Here is a 19,787-nt window from a genome sequence, read left to right as displayed (position 1 = left end):
CAGCACACCAAGAATAATTATCTTAAGTCTGCCTGTGTGCACGTTTTTTGTTTTTTTTTACATGAAATTGGGTTAAAATCTGCATGTTGCTAGCTTCTGTTCTCCTGCCTGGGAAACCTCTTCACACACAGCATCCAGCCTCTCCTTCAGCAGGAGATGGTTGTGTTTATCACCAGGTTCTGTTTCACCTCCACATTTCAAACCTCCTAATGAGATTTGGCTTTGATTTCCACCGCCTTAGGGGAGGAGGAGGAGGAGAACTTGGTTAAAATAATAAAACAATGATGCTGTGGTGTCATTTTAAACAGTTGTTCTGATGAATAATTTAAAACCATGCAGTCAGCGCCTGTTTCTCTGGCGCGATAAGCTCAAATAACCTGTGGTGTAAATTAAAATATCCCATAAGGTTTAGCTTTCTTCTTTAGCAAACTGACAGCTTCATTATTTTTGGACTTGTGATTTGTCTGAAATTATTACAATACACAGTCCTCTTATTAGCTGTGGTAAATATCCTGCAGTATCTATCTAAAACCATTTTCAGCAGATGGTGTAACAGAGCAAACCACACCTATTAAAACAATATTTTATGTGTCACAATGACCTTTGGAGTACAGTGAGCTACTTCTGTTAAATACAGCTATATAACACCAAAATGTATTTTCACAATCAATGTGCAAAATAGTTTACTCATTTGAGGTCTGGATTCTAAACAACAGGTGCACATCAGAAACAGCACTTATTCCAGGGGTGACCAGTGAATTGTTCCAAATGAACCTCAAGAGAAACTAGTAGAAGACTGAGGAAAAAGTTATCCTATTTTCTACTCATAACAAGCACTGTCTTTGATATTTTTTGATGAGTGGTGTTTCTGCTCTGCATTAGTTATGTTCTTTTCATGATTTTACTGATAAAGGTGATTACAATCTGTTCCAAAACAGCAAAGAATATACCCACAATAATAGACTATGGTACAAGAAAAAAAAAATCTATGAAATTACAAATATAGCAAAGCAGTTGTATTACATGCAATATGCAGACTCAATTTCATTTGATTCGTAGTTTCTCATTTGCCCTTTGAAGGTAGGTCAGAGACAGCAAATGCATGTGGTCTGCAGGATAATGCTCGGGTCAACACTATTCCAGGCAATTTCACCTGAGAGGAAAGATGATATATACATACTTTAATAGAGCTGTGTGCTGCAGGAAAAAAAAATCTAATCAAAGAAAATATTCTCATTTTGCTACAGATAGTCCTAAACTAACACTTACTTCATGGACTGTGAAACTGTTAAAGTCTCAATTTAGCTTCGTCTGATCCCTGGAAATGTGTTACACAGAGCAAAAACTTTGGGTTTTGTCTTCCATCAGTGAGACTTCATTTACACCAGGAAACCTATAATTTAATGAGTCAAAGTGTTAAATTACACAAACCGCATATTGAAAGCTGCAGCTTGAACCTGTCTGCTGTTGCACAGGGAGGAACAGGAATTTAATCTGTGAAAAAGATCAGACCATATGGTGTGCGTGTGCGTGCGTGCGTGCGTGCGTGTGTGTGTGTGTGTGTGTGTGTGTGTGTGTGTGTGTATGAGAGAGAGAGAGAGAGAGAGAGAGAGAGAGAGAGAGAGAGAGAGAGAGAGAGTATGAGAACCTGTGCTCGACATGCACGCAGAGACTGAGGCCATGTGTATATGTATTGTGATTCAAGCCCACAGGCATTGCAGCAGGTGTGAAGGGTATCCCATCTTTTTCAGCTCTCCTCTGCGGCTTTTCAAGTCCATAGGAGGCCCATGCGGTGTGGTGAGAGCAATTTAAAGTCAGTCACCCAGAGAAATGTAAAAGGAAAAATACTTGTATAACAAGAGCTACAGACATAAATCTTTTACTCAGTTTGTGAAAACATACAATGACTCACTTGAAATTGGTTTAAAGTCGACAGGAAGAACATTAGAATAGCTTTCAAAATTTCTCCCACATAAGTCCATCCCTGGGGAAGTCTCACTGTTCTGAACCTGCTCACCAAGTCTTTTTGCGTTCAGACTTCAGGTTACTCATCCTCCTTATCACTTCCATAATATTTATAGAAATCTTCAGTGGTTCAGTCTCACCCTTATGTGTTTTTCATCTGAGTAGATATCAGTTCATATTTTTAGATCTGTCTTTCATCAAATGCACGTATAGATACACAAACATATTATGTTTTTGTGCTATCCAGCCATGGTCTATGCCACTTTTTTTTTTTTATCTATTTCAGGGTTGCAGGGAGCTAGAGCCGAACCCAGATAACATTGGACAAACGCAGGATACACAGTTACTCATATTCATAATCATATTCACTGACAAGTTAAAATGACCAATTAGCCTCAAATGCATATTTTTGGACTGGGCGGGGGGAAAGCATGCACAGTGAGAAGGTTGGCATTAAGAAAACTCCCAGTCCAAACTCTGTCTGGTGTTTGCAGGTTCTCCCTGTGTGTGCGTGGGTTTCCGCCCCAAAACATGCCTCTGAGGTTGATTGGTGACCCTAAATTGCCACAGGTGTGTCTGAGAGAAAAACAATCACACAGTCATACCTACAGAAAATCAAGAGTTAGTATTTAGCCATTCCATAATTTTGTACATGAATAAAGGCCATTAAGGGATGTGGAAAACATGCAAACTCCATCTTGAGAGGTCCAGGTTGGACTCGAACTGAAAACCGTCTCCCTATGAGGTAGGAGTGCAAACCAATACACCACTGTACAGCCCAAAATGGAATGTTTTCTCTGAGTCAAAATAAATTTAAAGCTGTTGTTAAAATACATGTACCTTCTTCTATACCAGTCAAGGTAAGTGCACAACCAGTCCAATACACACACACAAGTTTAAATCCATCACAAGGCTAGATAGAGTACAGTAGCCATTCACTTGTGGACATTTTATTGACATAACTGGAACTGTCATGTATGAGAGAAAACCCCGTATGTGGCGGTAGACCATGCAAGCTTCATGGCATACAGTCATTGATTCAATGAATTTGTTGCTGTGAGGTGACAATGCCAAAAACAGTATGCCAACCCGTTTTTAAAATGCAATTAATTAAAAAAAAAAATTGACAAATAAATAAACAAAGCATATAATTTGGGTAAAATGTTGGAAGGAAATTTTTAATTTGCAAGATTTTTTGGCTGATTTTTTGGGCAGCTCAGTTGGGAGAGTGGTCTTCTCTCAGTAGGAAAGGTTGCAGGTTTGATTCACCCTCTCCCCCTGTCCCTATGCCTAAATTGCTACTTATGGATGGATTGAGCACCATGCATGGCAGCCTCTATTGATGTGTGTGTGTGTGTGTGTGTGTGTGTGTGTGTGTGTGTGTGTGTGTGTGTGTGTGTGTGTGTGTGTGTGTGTGTGTGTGTGTTTTGATGAGTAAATGTGATTAACAGTGTAAATCGTTTTGAGGTCTGTTCAAGTGGTGGAAACGTGCTATACAAGTGAAATCCATTTGGCCCTAACTTCGGTTTTGAGTGATTCTGAAATGTATAAATTAATTTTCATCTTTCATGAACAATTGGAATGTAAGAAATTGTCCATTCGATTTATCCTTTAAGAGCATAATCTGTATTCCCACTTTATTCGTGTCACCTGAATGCAGCAAAGCGCGGTGGCGAATGACCGTGTAGTTATTGGCTTGACTGACTGACAGAATTGACCAATCGAGAACACTTCTAATATCACTAACCAATCATTCGCGGCTCAACAACGGCTCAACCAATCACATTGAGGAGGGGCGGGTTCACATTTTTTCTTGCCGTCCCGCGGTGCATCCTACAAGATGAATGAAGCGTCTAGCTTGAGTTTGGCTAGTAAGTGACATTACCCCGTAATAAATAGCACATACGTGGTCGGAACCAAAATCCAAGCTCCGTTAAGACAATTTTTGAGCAGCGTAGATGAACCATGTATTGGGTTTTGCGTGTTTCTTGCCTGAACCACGCCGGAAGGCAACCTGAAGCCGGAGCTGTCCCGCTCTTCAACAACATTAGCATAGCCGGGGTGCAGTGTCTCGGAGTGGAAGCGAAGCTGAAACTTTCAGGTGACCTAAACACAAGACACCGCCTCGACAGGGTGGACGACTTCACGATGCACTGTTTTAACTGAGAACAGAACACGTGTTCTGACAGATGTGTTGTTCCTGGCATCAGATGCTAGCAAACAATGCTAAAGGTGAAGCTACGTTCCGTTAGCTGTCTGCCAACCAGAGCTAGTGACAGTTCAATTATTACTTTAGAAAATGTTGATATTATTCTCTCTCTCTCTCTCTCTCTCGTTGATATTTCTGTAAACTAGCTGTTTATCTGTAACCCAGCAGTTACTGAATTTGCTCACCATCATTCTCTCTTGATAATAAAATCAAACACCATCAATTGAAAATAATTCATGTGTTACAACCTTGCCCAAAGCCTAAAGTTGCCTTCTTGGTATAATTCTTCCCAGCAGTAACGCCATATTAATTATCATGCAGAAATATAAGCTGAATATTTACCTATGCATTGTACATGCACTTATTCAGTCCCTAATCGGTACTCATTCAAACTATTAAATAATTTTAAACTTAGGATGTTTATTCATTTAACAATATTGTGGTTCTGTGTTGGCGCAGTTGTGTGTGTGTGTGTGTGTGTATATAACAGCTTAATTGTCTTCATACCTCGCATATAATGAAATAAAAGTTTCTGCGCCTTTCTTTGTATCATTATTGTAATACCTAAATAAGAGCACTCATAACCTACAATCATGCACACCAATTTAAATGAAAGGAAAAGGCTTTAAGGAAAAGGCTCCCTCTTAATTTACCCATATGAGAATCACACCCAAAGTTAGTCTGAATGGTTCAGCTGCATCAGTGATGTTGGATTATTGAAGGCTGCTGATGGCGCCTGACTATACCTCTTGAATTCAGTTTGAAAAAGCCTGTTCATCCAGTAATTGACTCTTAAATGTCTGGTATAGTCACCTTTTTATTTTAAGTACCTAAATTGATGTTTTTTTTGCTTTTGAAAAAAATATATTTATACAGACATTTCTTCAGAACTGTGTTGTATTAATTAAAATTAAAACGTTATATGTTATTCTCTTAGCAGTCAGATATTTACCTTGAAGGGTGAATTGCAGTATTGTCTCAACTTAGCCCAGCATCACTGGCACGTGTTTTATCCCACCAACCTTTAATATAACAAAACAATTTAGTTCCACAGTTATGCTTGTCTTATGAGTTAGTTTCTTGCTTAACCTGACTTACATGTTATTCTCTGTTAAATATTTCTACTTCATCAGACATACAATAATAATATCAGAATCTTGTTCACTTGACTCGGCACAGATTTGTTTTTGCCATCTCCCTACTCTCTAAAACGGTTCGGGATGAGTTGAATGGCTTGAACAACACTTCTTGATCAAGATCAGAATTCCCTCCTACAAATATGTAACTCTTGTTTTCTGTTATTTTCTTCTTCCTTTTCACTCAAACAGACTAAGGCACCAGAGTCGTCATGTACCGTCACCCTAACAGCTCCATGAAGCCCAACAGCAGCAGCATCACAGAGCTGCTGGGCGCGCTGTGTGACTGCAGCCTGTCTGGGGTGTCATGGAAGCGTCGTTCCTTGGGAACACTTTCGAGAGAAAGCCTCCGCAGAGCTCTCAAAAAGCGCGTTTACGGTGCCCTTCTGTCCAAACTCTTCCAAGATGGCACCAAGGGGTCTGTCCTGGGTCAGAGTGTCACTGCTAACACACCACCGAGAAACAAAGTTCTGATGATATGTTTTGACTTACGTGTGGCGGGTTGTCGGGAGGAAGCAGAGAGATTGGAGGGGCAGCTGGAAATGCTACCAGAGGGAACGTCCTCAGGGCTGCAGGAAGTTGATGCGGTCCTTGAGCTTCTGGTGCATCTGGCTGGTTCGGCACCTCCGGCCCCATCCTCATTCAGCGGGGACTACATGAGACAGGAGAGGTCCGTGCTGCGGAGGCCTCAGACCTGGAGCTACCAGAGTGAGGAGCTACAGAGGCTGGAAGCCCGGTCGTGGGGACTTGTGTGTGGGGAGGAATGGAGCACTTTAGAAAGCTTGTGTGGGACTCAGAGGTTAATGGATGCTCCACCAGGCACAGGGCTGCTGACCTTGAGGACAAGATTGGAAGTGGAAGAAAGATTTGAGAAAGAGACAAGGATGTCGCTGTTTGGTGCACTGCAACACACTCGCACCTCAGATCTCGACATAAGACTGGACCTGCCTCCCATCCCCAGTAATATTGATGTCACTGGTTTGGTTATCAGGGTAAGACACTCATATTTAAACTACAACTGTAAATTATATTACTGATTTAACATCATACCAATATGTGCACTTTCCAACTTGCAAAAGACTTATTGAATTGTGAGCAATTATACATTTCCACACGTGATGCATTCATGCTCTTCATGCCAACATATTTGGCTACTAGGGTGGAGCCCTACAGCTTGCTCCTGTGTAGCTGTTCCTGAGGTCATAAAGTACGTGAAAGAATTAGTGAGCATTGGGATAGTAGAAGAGACACAGGCAAGTAAGTATAGTTCAAGCAAAGAAGTACTGGTTGCCAACCTCTAATTTAGACAATATGCCTGTTATTGATGGAAGCTACATCACGTTGCACAGGTGGCAAAGTGAATCTGGTCGGTTTTAGAGTAAAACACCTATTGTATGTCACGTGATCACTTCTTTAAGCCTGGTGTAAATTTGGGGCAACAGAAAGAGAACTGTTATTTGCAAGTATGAAGCCCCACAAGCAAAAACCCATTAATATTGAATACTTAAGTATTTATTTATCACATATTGTGACCACAACACCAGACATTATTACATATCGCAAGTTTATTCGTGTTGATATATTCAATAAATTCAGCTGTCTTGGAGCAGGACGTAGTTAACTGACTTTCCATGACAAGAAGTATCTACCTGCAATCGAAAACAATCCATATTTGTTGAAGTGTACTGTTATGAAATTGCCTGCTGAGTTTGACCATATTGTAATATGTCAGTAGCTCCATATTTAAAATTTTCTGTCTTTGTTTTTCTAAGTAATCAATCCTTTGTGGTCTATGCAGGTGCCTCCGTCTTTAGATCAGTCGGATGACGAAGGCTTCCAGTCAGCTTCCAACTTGACTCCAGACTCTCAGTCAGAGCCCAGCCCCGTTCCTGACTTCGACATCTGGGAGGCTGTGCGCACATTTGAACCTGGCAGACGTCGCTGCTGGGAGTCTGTTGGCTGGTAAGTGACCCGCCAGGTTGGTCGTGAGCAAGGCAATTTATCCAAAACGAAAATGTCAGTTTGTAATTAAGCAGCCACCTATTTAACTCAGCAAGGATTTCATAGACAGTGGGCTTTCTTCTGATTGGAAAGCTTTCAGAGAAACAATTTTCGACCATCTTGACATCGAAGTTGTCAATCATCAGGCAGCTGTAATTTGGCTCCAGCCTCAGTGTTGTGCTGGAACCTGACCCTTTAAAGAAATCCTCAACAAGCCATCATATTAAAAGCAGTCTCAAGCCTGAGCTTCATCCTGAGACTGCTTTTGGGACACTTTTGACAGACAATACAGGAGAACAGGATGGCAGCACTTATCTAAAATAGGATTTAGTTGGTTATTTTTGGCTTAATGGACAACTCAAAGAAATGTCGGAAAATAATGAGAAGACTTACTGCATTTTCCAGGAATCACCTTGTAAAAACCCGTATTTGGTGTTTAGTGTTAAAACCAGATGTGCTTACATTTATAAGAGGGTCATTTTCTTGCTAGGAAAATAACTATTGTACGCAAATGCCAAGTGATGCTTGAAAAAAGTGTAAAGCAAAAAATCCAGTGGCAGACACAGTAATTATACATGAAGGAAGTGAAGGTCTTGAAAAGCTTCAGTTGAGTTTTCAGTTTTGGCTAGTGGTGGTCTTGAAGTTATCTGAGATGTAAAAAATCTCACTAATGTTTTTAGTTGTACATCCGTGGTTAAATTAAAGGTGTCTCTCTTTCTCTCCCCAGCCCACCAGGGAAGAAGGAGTCTCTCTATCTAACTGAGGGAGGCAGGCAGGCCTTCGACCAGCTCTACCGGCTGTGGGAAGGGGAGATGAGGGCGATGAGCACTAATGCCCCGTCTCCTGTCCTCCCGCTGCCCCTTGACTCTCAGAAGCAACTGGTGTCTGACCTCCTCAACGTCCTGATTGGCGTGGCATCCACCACCTTCCCTCTTAACCAGGTGCAATTATTGTCTTCCTTTATGGGTCTCGAAAATGCTGTGAAAGTTCATTGATTTGTTATTTTATAAGTGTCAGACTGAGGTGATCAAACTGAATTATAGCACTGTGACAGCGTACTCTTAGGAAAAGATGAGAATTAACATTTTGTTTTTGTGTCGTACAAACAAGCCCAGTTGACTTTTGGAAAGTTATTACCTTTAAAATAGGGAGAGAAAAAACAAAACAGAAAAATTACAATGTCAAGTCAATCGCCTGATTAAATGATCAAGAAATAAATTATAAAACTCCAGAATGCTAAAAACAAAACCACAGGAGAACTCTTCTGTTGGTTTATTGTTTCCCATTAAGTTTTTTTTATTTCTCAAGAAGATTATAGTTATTTTTACAACCTAAATTGCGTCCCAATTCTTTTGTTTACTCCCTTGGCCCCAGATCTGGTCTTTCCAGCAGACTTTTGTCATTAACGTGCAGTATGGTGCAGCAGGCAGATACAGTACTTTAAACTATACATGGTTACTCAATGCAAGATTCCTGCTTTGAGTTCCTCATTGGTGCTATAGCTGCAGTGGTCCGAGAGAGAGAGGTGTGTGTGTTTTTTCAGATTTTTTATTATTTTTTTTAACACAGTGAGCGCAATCTTTGAGGCCGTTGTTTTTGACGGAGCTAGATTACAAAATGTTATTTTCCGTTCCCCAGTGGAGTGCTGTCTAGACCCGCTATATCCCCTTCTCATAAATCATCCATTGGACAGACAAAATAGCACAGTCCTGATTATGTAATGCTGTCTCATGTAATAACACTACCAACCGAGTCCCTAGAAATCCTCCAGCCCGGACAAAATTCAATATCACATGCGTTAAAACAGTCTTTGCTGCAGGGCCATTTTATTGGATTTTATCCGCCTGCGTAGTCATTCATTGTCTTTGTCCGCCAATTCTAAAACAGTTTTTGCCCTCGCAGAGTGTCCAGTTTGACGTCCGGCCCGGAGTGTGCATTTCGGGAGCCTCGCCAGAGAGCGTGTCCCGTCTGTTGGCGGAGTTGGCCCAGTATGGCACCTACTATTTGAGGCTCAGCCGCTTCTCTTTGCAGAGTGCTGACAAGAAGGGCCTAGTCTTCCAGGTATGTTTGCATAATCATCATTAATACTGCAGAGACTGCACGCTCTGTCTCTCCTCTCCACACTCGTGCTCTGCATCGAACACTTGTTACCGGTGTTGTGTGAAAATAGTCGAGCAGCTTGAGACAAGCAAACATAAACTCATAGTTTATTCACATTCAGAGGAGAACAATCTGAATGCACACTACCAGTCAAAAGTTTGGACACCTTCTCATTCAATGATTTTTTTTTCATGACTGTTTACATCCTAGAGTCTTGCTGAAGGCATCAAAACCATGAATGAACGCACATGGAATTATGTAGTAAACCAAAAAGTGTGAAATAACTCAAAGTGTGTTTTATATTTTAGATTGTCAAAAGTAAACAGTCCTGAAAGTAAAGTAAAAACATTGAATGGGGAGGTGTGTCCAAACTTTTGACTGGTAGTGTACAGTGGAGCACAAAAAGTGCAAACGTGCATTTAATTAGTCGATACACACAGCGAATAGATCCACTGGATCAGTATAGATGATGGTGATGTCAAAGAAACTTTATTTGCTCCTTCCTCTCAGGCCTTCACTGGTGGTCTTAGGAAGTATCTGCATTACTACCGAGCGTGTGTTCTCAGCACTTCGCGCACCCTCAGCCTGCTGACAATCAGTTTCCTCTTCCGCAAAGTGGGCCGCCAACTCAGGTGAGGTCAAACTGTGTACGCTGAAGCTATTTCGTATTTAAAGACCCCGTTGAGTAGAGCAGAAATATACATTTCTCCAGTTCCTATCTTCTGTCAATGAACTTACTGTTGGTTTATCTCTTAAAGTTTATCAAAAATTGTCCATCCAATCATCTTCTGTAGATGTCTCATCCAATTTAGGGTTGTGGAGAGCTGGTGATGATCACAGCTGACTATGGGTGAAGGGAGGGTACATTCCAAGGCAAACCACTAAGGAACAAGCATTCACATACACTCAGACCACTGGGCTGTTTTATAGTCACCAGTTGATTGCATGTTTTTGGACCGTGTGAGGAAAGAATAGTGTGTAGAAAAAAAGCAATGCATGCACAAGGAGAACACGCAAAGCCACACGGTAAGGACTACAACAAAGATTACACTGGTGATATTTCCACTGTGAGGTGTGACTGTTCTTGTAAATATGTGATCAGTCATCCTGCACTTAATTCTGCATCTAATAGACGTTTATATGCAGCATTGCAGGCTTTTTCTTCAGCCCCGACAGCTGCTCCGACTTCGCATATTGATTCAAGCACGCAGCAGTTTGTAATGCAAATCAACCACAATTGACCAGAGAAAATGTCAATCCAATTGGGGACACACCCTTTTTTCTTTTACTTGAGTTATGTAAATATATTGGAAAGCAAATGTTTTTCAGGCATAATTTTATTGATTTTTTGATTGAAACCGCAGCTTGTTGACAATTCGGTCACGTCCTGATTGCATGTGTCTTGATGCACATATATCTGATTTAAAACTTCTTTTAATCCAAGGTACCTGTCAGAACTGTGCTGCGTAGATGGACCTCTGGGTGCGGGCAAGGCAACATTTCCTGTGGTGAGTGTTTTTTGTTGTTGTCTTTTTTAAAACCTGCAGACTGCAATATGTCCTATCGAGGCTGTGTTTAGCCTATCAGATGAGGTGTCGCCTCAATACCACTTTGCTCTCCTCAGGGTGTTAAACTGCTGTCCTACCTATACAATGAAGCACAGAGTAACTGCAGCAACGAGAATTACCCCGTCCTGCTGTCGCTGCTGAAGAGCAGCTGTGCACCTTACACACGGTCAGTCACACTGTGCACCTCATACGGATGCGTGTCCAGAAAACAACATAATATAAGCCAAGGACATGACTCTTTACTTCATTGATCGGGCCAAGAGAGTGACTGCTTTCTCTCTGCCTCCCCGAAGGTTTGTGTCCGACTGGGTGTACAGCGGGGTATTCAGGGATGTTTACGGAGAATTCATGATCCAGGTCAATGAGGAATACCTCAGCTTCAGAGGTGAGACCACACACACACACACACACACATACGCACACGTACGCACACATACGCACACACACACACACACACACACACACACACACACACACACACACACACACACACACACACACACACACACACACACACACACACACACACGAACACGTGCCGTCACGTAAACAGTTTGGCTTCAGTCAGCAGGTTCTGAAAATGAAAAGCCTGCCAGACAGATTGTCTAGCAGAAAAAATAGATTTCATTACTGCCTTTATTGCCTAGTTGGATTTGTCCTTGTGTCTATAAAGGATGTCATGAAGTTATTGGATGATAATCAGTGGGAAACAGAATCGACTATCCCAGCTGTGCAGACCAGAACCTTCTCCGCTCAGTAAGCCACGAGGACAAACACAAATAAATAATGGGGCTTTTTTCTCTCCCTTCAGTTGGTACACCATGCTGCTTCAGACTTTTTCTGTAATGAATGATTTTTTTTCCCCTTCTTTTTTTCTACACATTTTCTGCCTCTTGGTATCGCCCTTGACAAAACTGGACTAGTTGAATTAATTTTATTTTTGTCCAATTAATGACTTGATTTCTGGAGGAGGGCAGGCGAGTGGAACAGACAGGAGATGAGGCTTGGAGGGCAGAAAAGACCCATTTGTACTCTGCAGGAGCAGGATTACAGACTGTGCTCGCACTGTTAGCTCATGCTGCTTTTCATGCCATTTCTTATGCATATCTTATCTAATTTCCTTTTTTTTTAAATTTTAAATCAAGGCTTAAAAGAATTTTCACTTTTCATGCAACATATTGGACTAGACAGAACCGTCAGAACCCCCAACTGCAACATTTCAAGACAAATAGTAGCTCCCAATTATTTCCTGGAGCAAATGTGCTGAGCAATGTTTGCCTGAATTCGTCATCAAGTTAGAGCGCCGGTTGGGATGAGTGCAGCTTCAAATCTTAACGTCAATAATCGGGTTTCTGCTAGTCTCATGCTTATTTTTCATTAGGTGGCTACAAAGCCATCCATGGAAAATGGAGTGTTTTTCTTCTGACTTTCCGGGGCGTTGTACGGCCTGCAGGCCACATGTGGCGCTCGCTTTGGTGTTTCTTGACTGGACCACAAATGTCAATGACAAATTATGAATCAGGCATAAATTAGCGTATTATAAAAAAAAAATTCTATCTTGAAAGTTCCCATAATGAACGCGCCTTTACCCATCTTCCTCTGTGTTGAGAGATTACAGTTTGAATGACCATTATCTGACAAAACATGCAAAGAAATACATGAGCTTGATTGATGCACAACATTAACAGTGGCTTTTCTATCATCAACCACATGGCATCTTCCTTTTAAACAATTACTTTTAAAGATATTTATGATAAATAGTTATATTGATACACTTACGGTCTTCCATAGTAATCAGTTACCCAGCTCTGGTCTTGCCCCAATTCAGTCCACCAAAATAGTTCAGTTCAATGCAGTGTCAGACCTTTTGAAAACCTACAAAAGTTAGATTTTACTTCGGTTTTTTTTTACTATCCACAGGTGATTGATTTGTGGTTTTTCTTTTACATTGTGTAATCCATTACATTGGAGATGGCCAACATGGCGGCCTTCACGGACCTCCTCTCTTTTCTAAAGTGATCTCGACTCAGTAAAAATATTGTACATTTTTCCACAGCACAGAAGAGTTTGAACCCTTTGTGCAGACAAATATTAAGTAACTTCTGGCATTTTAAAGCAGATGGTTTCAGTTTGTGGTCAAAATGTCCTATACACTTAAAATACATGAAAATTACATCTTCACATTAACCTGATGAACACAACTAACTCCAAACTAACTAATCCAAACCACTCTGTTTACGTAAATTAATTTCCTCAAAATCTGTCGTCTGTTGCGGTTTCTTCAGAGTTCATCAAAAACTATTTTAGTCAAATCAGAATTAAAAATGTATATCAATCTTAAAGTAAACCAGGAGGAATTATGAAGAATATGCTATGGGACCTGGAATAAGTTTCAACCAATACTTATGAAAATTGAATTATACAGAATTTACTGTGTCTGACAGTAAAACATTGTGTACGAATAGTCCATTGAAAAAAAAAAAAAAGCACAGATAAATAGAAGTTGTGAAAAATCTGCAGTCTAATATGAAAGTCAGCAATGGGGTGGATATTGAAACAAATAGAAATACTAGGGGTTTCTTTAACAGGATTTTAAAAAAGCAAACATCTGAAGCCATTGCATGACAAATAAATGTATGTTCATTTTAAAAACATTATAAGAATTGTTGATTTGAAATGATTTGTTACAAACTTCTTTCCAATGCCAAAAAACAAACAAAAAAAATAAATTCACTGCTACTCAGTTTTGGCTTATAGTTAGCTAAATATCTATTTTTGAAATTTTGAAAGTAAAAAAAAAAAGTGTTAACATTCTCTAGTGAGAATATAAATTGAGACAATAAAAACAATGTTATCTGTCTGAAAATGATAATGAGAAAAGTTTGTGTTTGTGTGGAAGAACAGAACGGCCCTCATATATTCCTCGTCCCCAAATTTGTATACAACTATAACTTTTCTAATTCTGACAGTGCTTCATAAATACAGTGTTACATGAATCATTACAGTCTGTCAAAATATTGTATGTCATGCAACACCCCATTCAAGGTCAACTCATCGCCTCAGCTTTGTCTGGCTAAGAGGTTCATTTGCTCATCGGCTACACCTCATCAACTCCTGCAGCGAACCCCTGCACTTCCCGCTCCCGCTTTTTGGAGGACGCACAAATGTCATTGTTCTCCTCGAACTCTGTCGGCCAAGGAAGCAATCAGCAGCTAAGCTTTCTTGCCACGCCGCGGGCGCTCTGTAAAGAGCTCGGGAAGCTTGGTGCATTCATGTTCTCTTATGCTTTTTGCTTAGGATCACTGAGCTAAGCGCCAACAATTTCCAAGTGTTAATCCAAGCGGACAGAGTTTTTCTATGCCCCGTAAGTCATACTAATAAGGAAAAGTTTCAGTCCCAGAACGGGCTGCATATCAGTCCACCGCTGGTACTTTTAGGTGTTTCCACCGCGAGAGTGATGTACTGTTATCAGAAGCAAAATAGACCACTTTGGTCCATTTTCTCTGAATTGTCGGACAACATGTAATTGGGTTCTTTGAATTTCTGCAGACAAACACTTCTGGGTTCAAGGCTACACTCTGATCTCGAAGGATGTGGAGGACTGTGTCCCAATCTTCTTGAAACACATTGCCAACGATGTGTACGTCTGTGGGAAAACCATCAACCTCCTCAAAATCTGCTGTCCACAGGTTCGTTTTGCACATTTAACACATCCCTCCGTGTGTACAAGAGCACAGAGTTTCCTCCAGCTGAGTGCTGTGTACAAATCCCAAATGTTATTCTTAATTTATTCAGCACAAACTGAATTTCTGACTGTTGTTAGCGGTGAATACATTAAAAATTCTATGTAATCGTCAAGATTACCCAGTCAATGTTGATCTGCTCCTCTTCTTGTTATCAGAGCGCCACTTTGCTGATGTTCAGATCAGCTCGGACATGCACAAACTCCACAAAATCCACTTGCACCACACAATTATCCACCTGCCACAACACGAATTCTATTCATTCAGAAATCCATACTGCTCGCAAAGAGTGGGACAAATAATCAATACAGCGACATAGAATATGTTGGCCTGGTCTCCTGCAAAATGCTATCAGTACACCGCCATCAGTATTGTGATGCATTCTCCTGTGGTTTGCTGGCAGAATTCATTCCATCGTTTATTGCTAACATTTGAACTGTCCATTTTGATTCTTGCTTTGTGACATACTGCCATTATTATTTCGGTCACATATAAGTTATCTTTTCTGGACAAACATGAATGATTGGTTCTTCAATCATTAAAAGACTGCTGGAATATAGTTCTCCCTTGACTCTTAAAGAACGGCTGTAAAACTGTTCTCAGGTGTCAATTTTTGTTAATTGCGAGCCTCTATAAAGTAAAGAAAACACATTTGAAGATGGCTTTTATGATGTACACAGGTCATGATGAGCCCCCTTTAGATCTTCTGATGTTTTACAGGCAAAATGATTCACATATCAATTGAGAGCATAATTACTGTTTTGATTGATTAGACAGTTAATAGCAAATGCTTCCCCGAAAACCCCTGACGATATTGGGCTGCAGATTAGTTATTTTCCGTATCGATCAACGATTCTTTTCATTCAGGAAAAATGTTTGCTCATGAGAGAACTATTGATTCCAACAAACAGTCCAAAACCTCAAGATATTCAGCCGCTGTGATATAAAACCAGAGAATTCTGCAGAATGTCTCGTCAGGTTTTGACCGGTGGTGTATGGTTTATGAATTCTAAATGATCATTCTAACATCAACAGAGATACCGCAAAATCTTCTTTCAGTCACCTACTTGTCTCAGATTGAACGATATAGCTGATACAGCGGCGTATTTTACGTCTCAGAACTCCCTGCATGGTGATGACATTCATATTATACCATAATCACAAGTTACTTTGTGGCTCTCAGCACCAGTGCCAGCAGAACACAGGGCCTCTGAGTTATTCCAGCACATGAATGGGCCACTCACTGTGTTGGCATAGAGGCCATAAAAAAGCAGGCTACAGAGAAGTGATTACGTTTTTATGTACCGTAGTCTAATATGCATTTAATTTAATTTTTCATTTTTCTGCTGATTCACCGCTCGACATGGGTTTTGATGACCTGACCTGCCTGACCTGAAGAGCATGGTCTCTGCCCCTGAGTAATTGGCATTCCGTAACTTCAACGTTTCCTTTTATCTGTTTCATATTCACTTGTGTTACAATGTCTGTGGACAAATTGCCGGACGTTTCTGAGAAATAATGGATTAAACCTGGAGAATTGAAGCAATGGTCCCTAATGTGCTTACTAATGGATGTTTGATTTGCCCTCTGGTATTTATATATTTTTTCAAACGAAATACATTGTGGCTATCTTCTGGATGAAATGCTTAATGCAACACATAATACCACTTTTGTTCACTTAAGCAAATACAGAGCATCTAATGCACCTAATGCAGCCAAGAGCAGGACGAAAACAGTGTAAATCCTACTACTCAAATTGAAATAACATTAGTACAAGAATTAATTTAGAGGGAATCTCTCTCCATGTCACATTTGTACTGTGGCACGATAAAACATAATTAGATGGTAAAATTAGACTCACAGAAGAGGCTCAGTCACTGTGATTTATGAATATTTTTCAATAAAAGGTCTCCATATTTTGCAAAGTGTCATGTTTCACAATCAATCTAATGACATCTAATTATTCATTTTTACAATCCCAGGCCTGGTGTGCTTCATACTTTTGTCATTTGTTAATACAGTCTTTGTGGAACAAAACCCGAGTACAGTGTATGAATGTTCCTTTGTCTACGACGCATTTAAAGCAGAGCCAAAGGAGATTTGAATTTCACTTGTGTAATTTTGTTGAGGAGATACCTTGAATTCAAAGTAGATGTAACCTCATCTCTGCACAGGTCATTTCATTGCTTCTAATTCATATTTATTCCCATAACCCCCCACCATCACCACATCTCATCCTAGATTTATTGCTCCTTTGTTTGTGTATGCAGCTGTAAAATTGAGTTACACTTGCAGACAGCTGGCAGCACATATTTTGTTATGAAAGGAACTTTGCGGTGATAAAACATGTCAACAAAAATCCTCCAAATGCACCATCTGAATTAACGCACAAAACGAACGAGCAGTTGTGCTGACTTTCTGTCGTCTCTGTCATTCTGTCCACAGCACTACATCTGCTGGTCGGAGCTGCCGGCACCGTGCATCGATGTCACCTTCTCCCTCCGGGAGGTGGAGGAGATCGAGAGAGACTGCGCAGTGTATCGTGGACGCATGGAGCGGATTGCGAAGCACAGCGCCATCAGCAGAGAGCAGAAGGTAATGATGACACTCGTGTGCAAATTTGGTGTATTTTTTTTATACTCATTCCTTCTTAAAGCCTGAACTTTGTTCATCATTCCTCCACTCAATCCTCAGCATAAATCTAGAGAAGGCGAAGGTAGATATGTACGGTGAAGTGGCTGACATCAAGTGCTTGTTCCCTCTATATAACACCCTAGTTTGTACGGCCTTTATCATGCTTGGAGCTGACATCGTTGACTGGCAGGAGTGAGGGACGGGAGGTGAGCTGCAAGGGCAGGCGGATAGATCTTCGTTAATGATGATTCCTTGTCTGTCTATTGTCAGGCCCTGCGAACAGAGCAGGCACGGCAGGAGCTGATCAATCAGGTCAGGGAGTCTGCAGCCAATACCCTGGAGAGCATCCGTGGTAAGTTGTCGCACGAACACGCACATACACAGGCTCTGTCTATAATCATATATAGTGCCTGATCTACATGCACAACTCACATCCTGCTATCTCTAACAAATGGCTCATTTGTAAAGTGTAACCTACAAGCGCTTGTTGACACCTGACCACCAGAGCTTCTGTGCACTCCCTTCCCCTCCCTTAGGAGAGCGGGAGATGTGCACTGTGGGGCAACTGCAGCAAGGAATGCTTTGAATGGCTTCCAGTCCTGCGGGCTGTGAAATCTAATCATCATTCGCACAGTTTAGCAAACTCCTCACATCATTTATTACTTCAGAGGATGTGTGGCAGAGTTGCAGAGAGGGGAGGGAGTGGCGGAGTGGGGGAATGTCTGGCCTGATGCTCTCTGCGTGTCTTGGCATAGACGTGTCTGAGTGTGTTTGTGTGAGGCAGATGGTGATGCTGTTTTCTGTCAGTGTGTGTGTGCGCGTGCCCGTCTGTGTGTGAGACGGCGAGAAAGAGACGTTATGTACTTTTCAGTGTGTGGAGAGGTAAACAGCCCACTGTTATCTCCCTCGCCTCCTGTAGGGCGCCAGGTGTCACAACGTCTGGCTGAGGAGGCCAAGAAGAGGGAGCGTTTTGAGGAACTGAAGCAGCACCTGGAGCAGGAACAGGAGGTAGTAAAGTGTGCAAGAGAGTAAACATAAAACTGCATGCTCATGAATAGGAGTGACAGATTTGAACTGTGCACTTGCGTTGGAATGACTTCAAAAGAGGAATGTGCTGTGAAATAATGACGCATGTGATCGGCAGTGTGATTGACCAATAAAAAAAAATACATACATTGATTGTATTTTCCGAGCTATAAATGAGGATGTTTGTGTGTTTGTGGCAACAGTGGCGAAATGCAGCTAAAAAGAAGCAGGAGGAAGACGACTACAGCTTCGCCCGAGAGCTGAGAGACAGAGAGAAGCGACTGCAAGCCCTGGAGGAGCAGCTGGAGCAGAGAGCCAGGTCGACTGGAGACGTGTTTTGTTTTGAGTTTCTTTTTTTTTCTTGAAGATTGATTGATTAATCTCTGTTTGGTATCGAATACATCAGCGGGACATGAGGAAGCATAATTGGACTTCTGATCCATCTGTGAGGCATATTTCAGTGGCTGGACTTGTGCCGATTTTCCATACAGTTGGGAGGACTGTGTGATACCACAGCGTGAGCAAATGCTACCAACGCCTGTAATGAGACCAGGGGGCTGTTAGTTTGCTTGAAGACATGTTGGAGATCACAGAGTGCGCCAAAGCTGAAAAAAAGCACCTGTCATTTGCCACTTTTCCACCAGCTAGTTTACTTTCTGTACTTCTGCTCTCGCCTTGTTATAAATGTCAAGATATAAATACATAATGCATTTCATATGTGCTAGGAAGTAAATCCTTGTCGGGCTTTAATCAAAGAAAAATACACATGTCTTGCTTTTCAGACCTTGCAGATGAATTGATTGCTTTTTTTATGTGGCTAGTAACAGCTTAAGAAATATCTCAATATTTAAGCCCACTCTGACTAATGCACTTATCGGAATCCACCCTAAGTACAAGGAGCAACGCTGATTACTTGAATTGCTCTCAAATTCAAGAATACATTATTAACCATCCAGATGGGATGGGCTATTCGTAGTTCAATGGGGAAAAAAACATGCACATTCACAGAAATCAGCCAATGTGTGTGAGCTTTCTGTTTATAAATGAGTTTAAATCAAAGTTCGGAAAATTAAACCAAACTGGTGAAAAGTGAGGGTCTACAGCTATTTGCCCACATACACAGTACTTTTCGACTTTCTATTATATGAGGTTGCTCGCCATGAGACTCAACTAAATAATTTACTTCTACATTATGTTTCTGCTCTCCGATGGCAGGAAAGAGCTGATTGCTCAGTACAGCCGTCTATCAGAGGAGGCAGCTCGCAGAGAGAGACGTGCCATGTGGAGGGTGCAGCGAATGAGGCTCGATGAAGTTCGTGCTCAGTTCTTTATGCATGACAGGCAAAAAACTAAGGTTTGTAATGAGTGAAGACGCATAAGACACAGATTTTGAACAAAATATTGT

General features: G+C 41.1%; 1 protein-coding gene across 2 annotated transcripts in view; it reads left to right on the top strand.

Annotated features, from left to right (window-relative positions):
- Positions 1-3,810: 3,810 nt before the first annotated feature.
- The window catches only part of tubgcp6 (tubulin gamma complex component 6), a 29,403-nt gene continuing 13,426 nt past the window's right edge, over positions 3,811-19,787 (top strand). Inside the window, exons 1-15 of one of the 2 annotated variants that reach the window (XM_080474741.1) lie at positions 3,811-3,836; positions 5,503-6,302; positions 7,109-7,272; positions 8,039-8,252; positions 9,214-9,372; positions 9,922-10,043; positions 10,856-10,919; positions 11,036-11,145; positions 11,273-11,364; positions 14,529-14,668; positions 17,168-17,317; positions 17,627-17,708; positions 18,276-18,364; positions 18,586-18,701; positions 19,598-19,736. In XM_080474741.1, the coding sequence (XP_080330867.1) occupies positions 5,523-6,302; positions 7,109-7,272; positions 8,039-8,252; positions 9,214-9,372; positions 9,922-10,043; positions 10,856-10,919; positions 11,036-11,145; positions 11,273-11,364; positions 14,529-14,668; positions 17,168-17,317; positions 17,627-17,708; positions 18,276-18,364; positions 18,586-18,701; positions 19,598-19,736 (2,421 nt within the window). In that variant the 5' untranslated portion in view covers positions 3,811-3,836; positions 5,503-5,522. Of the gene's footprint in view, positions 3,837-3,936; positions 4,067-5,502; positions 6,303-7,108; positions 7,273-8,038; positions 8,253-9,213; positions 9,373-9,921; positions 10,044-10,855; positions 10,920-11,035; positions 11,146-11,272; positions 11,365-14,528; positions 14,669-17,167; positions 17,318-17,626; positions 17,709-18,275; positions 18,365-18,585; positions 18,702-19,597; positions 19,737-19,787 lie in introns of those variants that run through there. The other variant, XM_080474740.1, reaches the window with a different exon arrangement.

The sequence above is a fragment of the Lipophrys pholis genome (assembly GCF_963383615.2).
Source record: "Lipophrys pholis genome assembly, chromosome: 11".
Classification (NCBI taxonomy): domain Eukaryota; kingdom Metazoa; phylum Chordata; class Actinopteri; order Blenniiformes; family Blenniidae; genus Lipophrys; species Lipophrys pholis.
The sequence above is the reverse complement of the archived record's forward strand: the minus strand, read 5'-3'. Positions and strand labels throughout refer to the sequence as shown.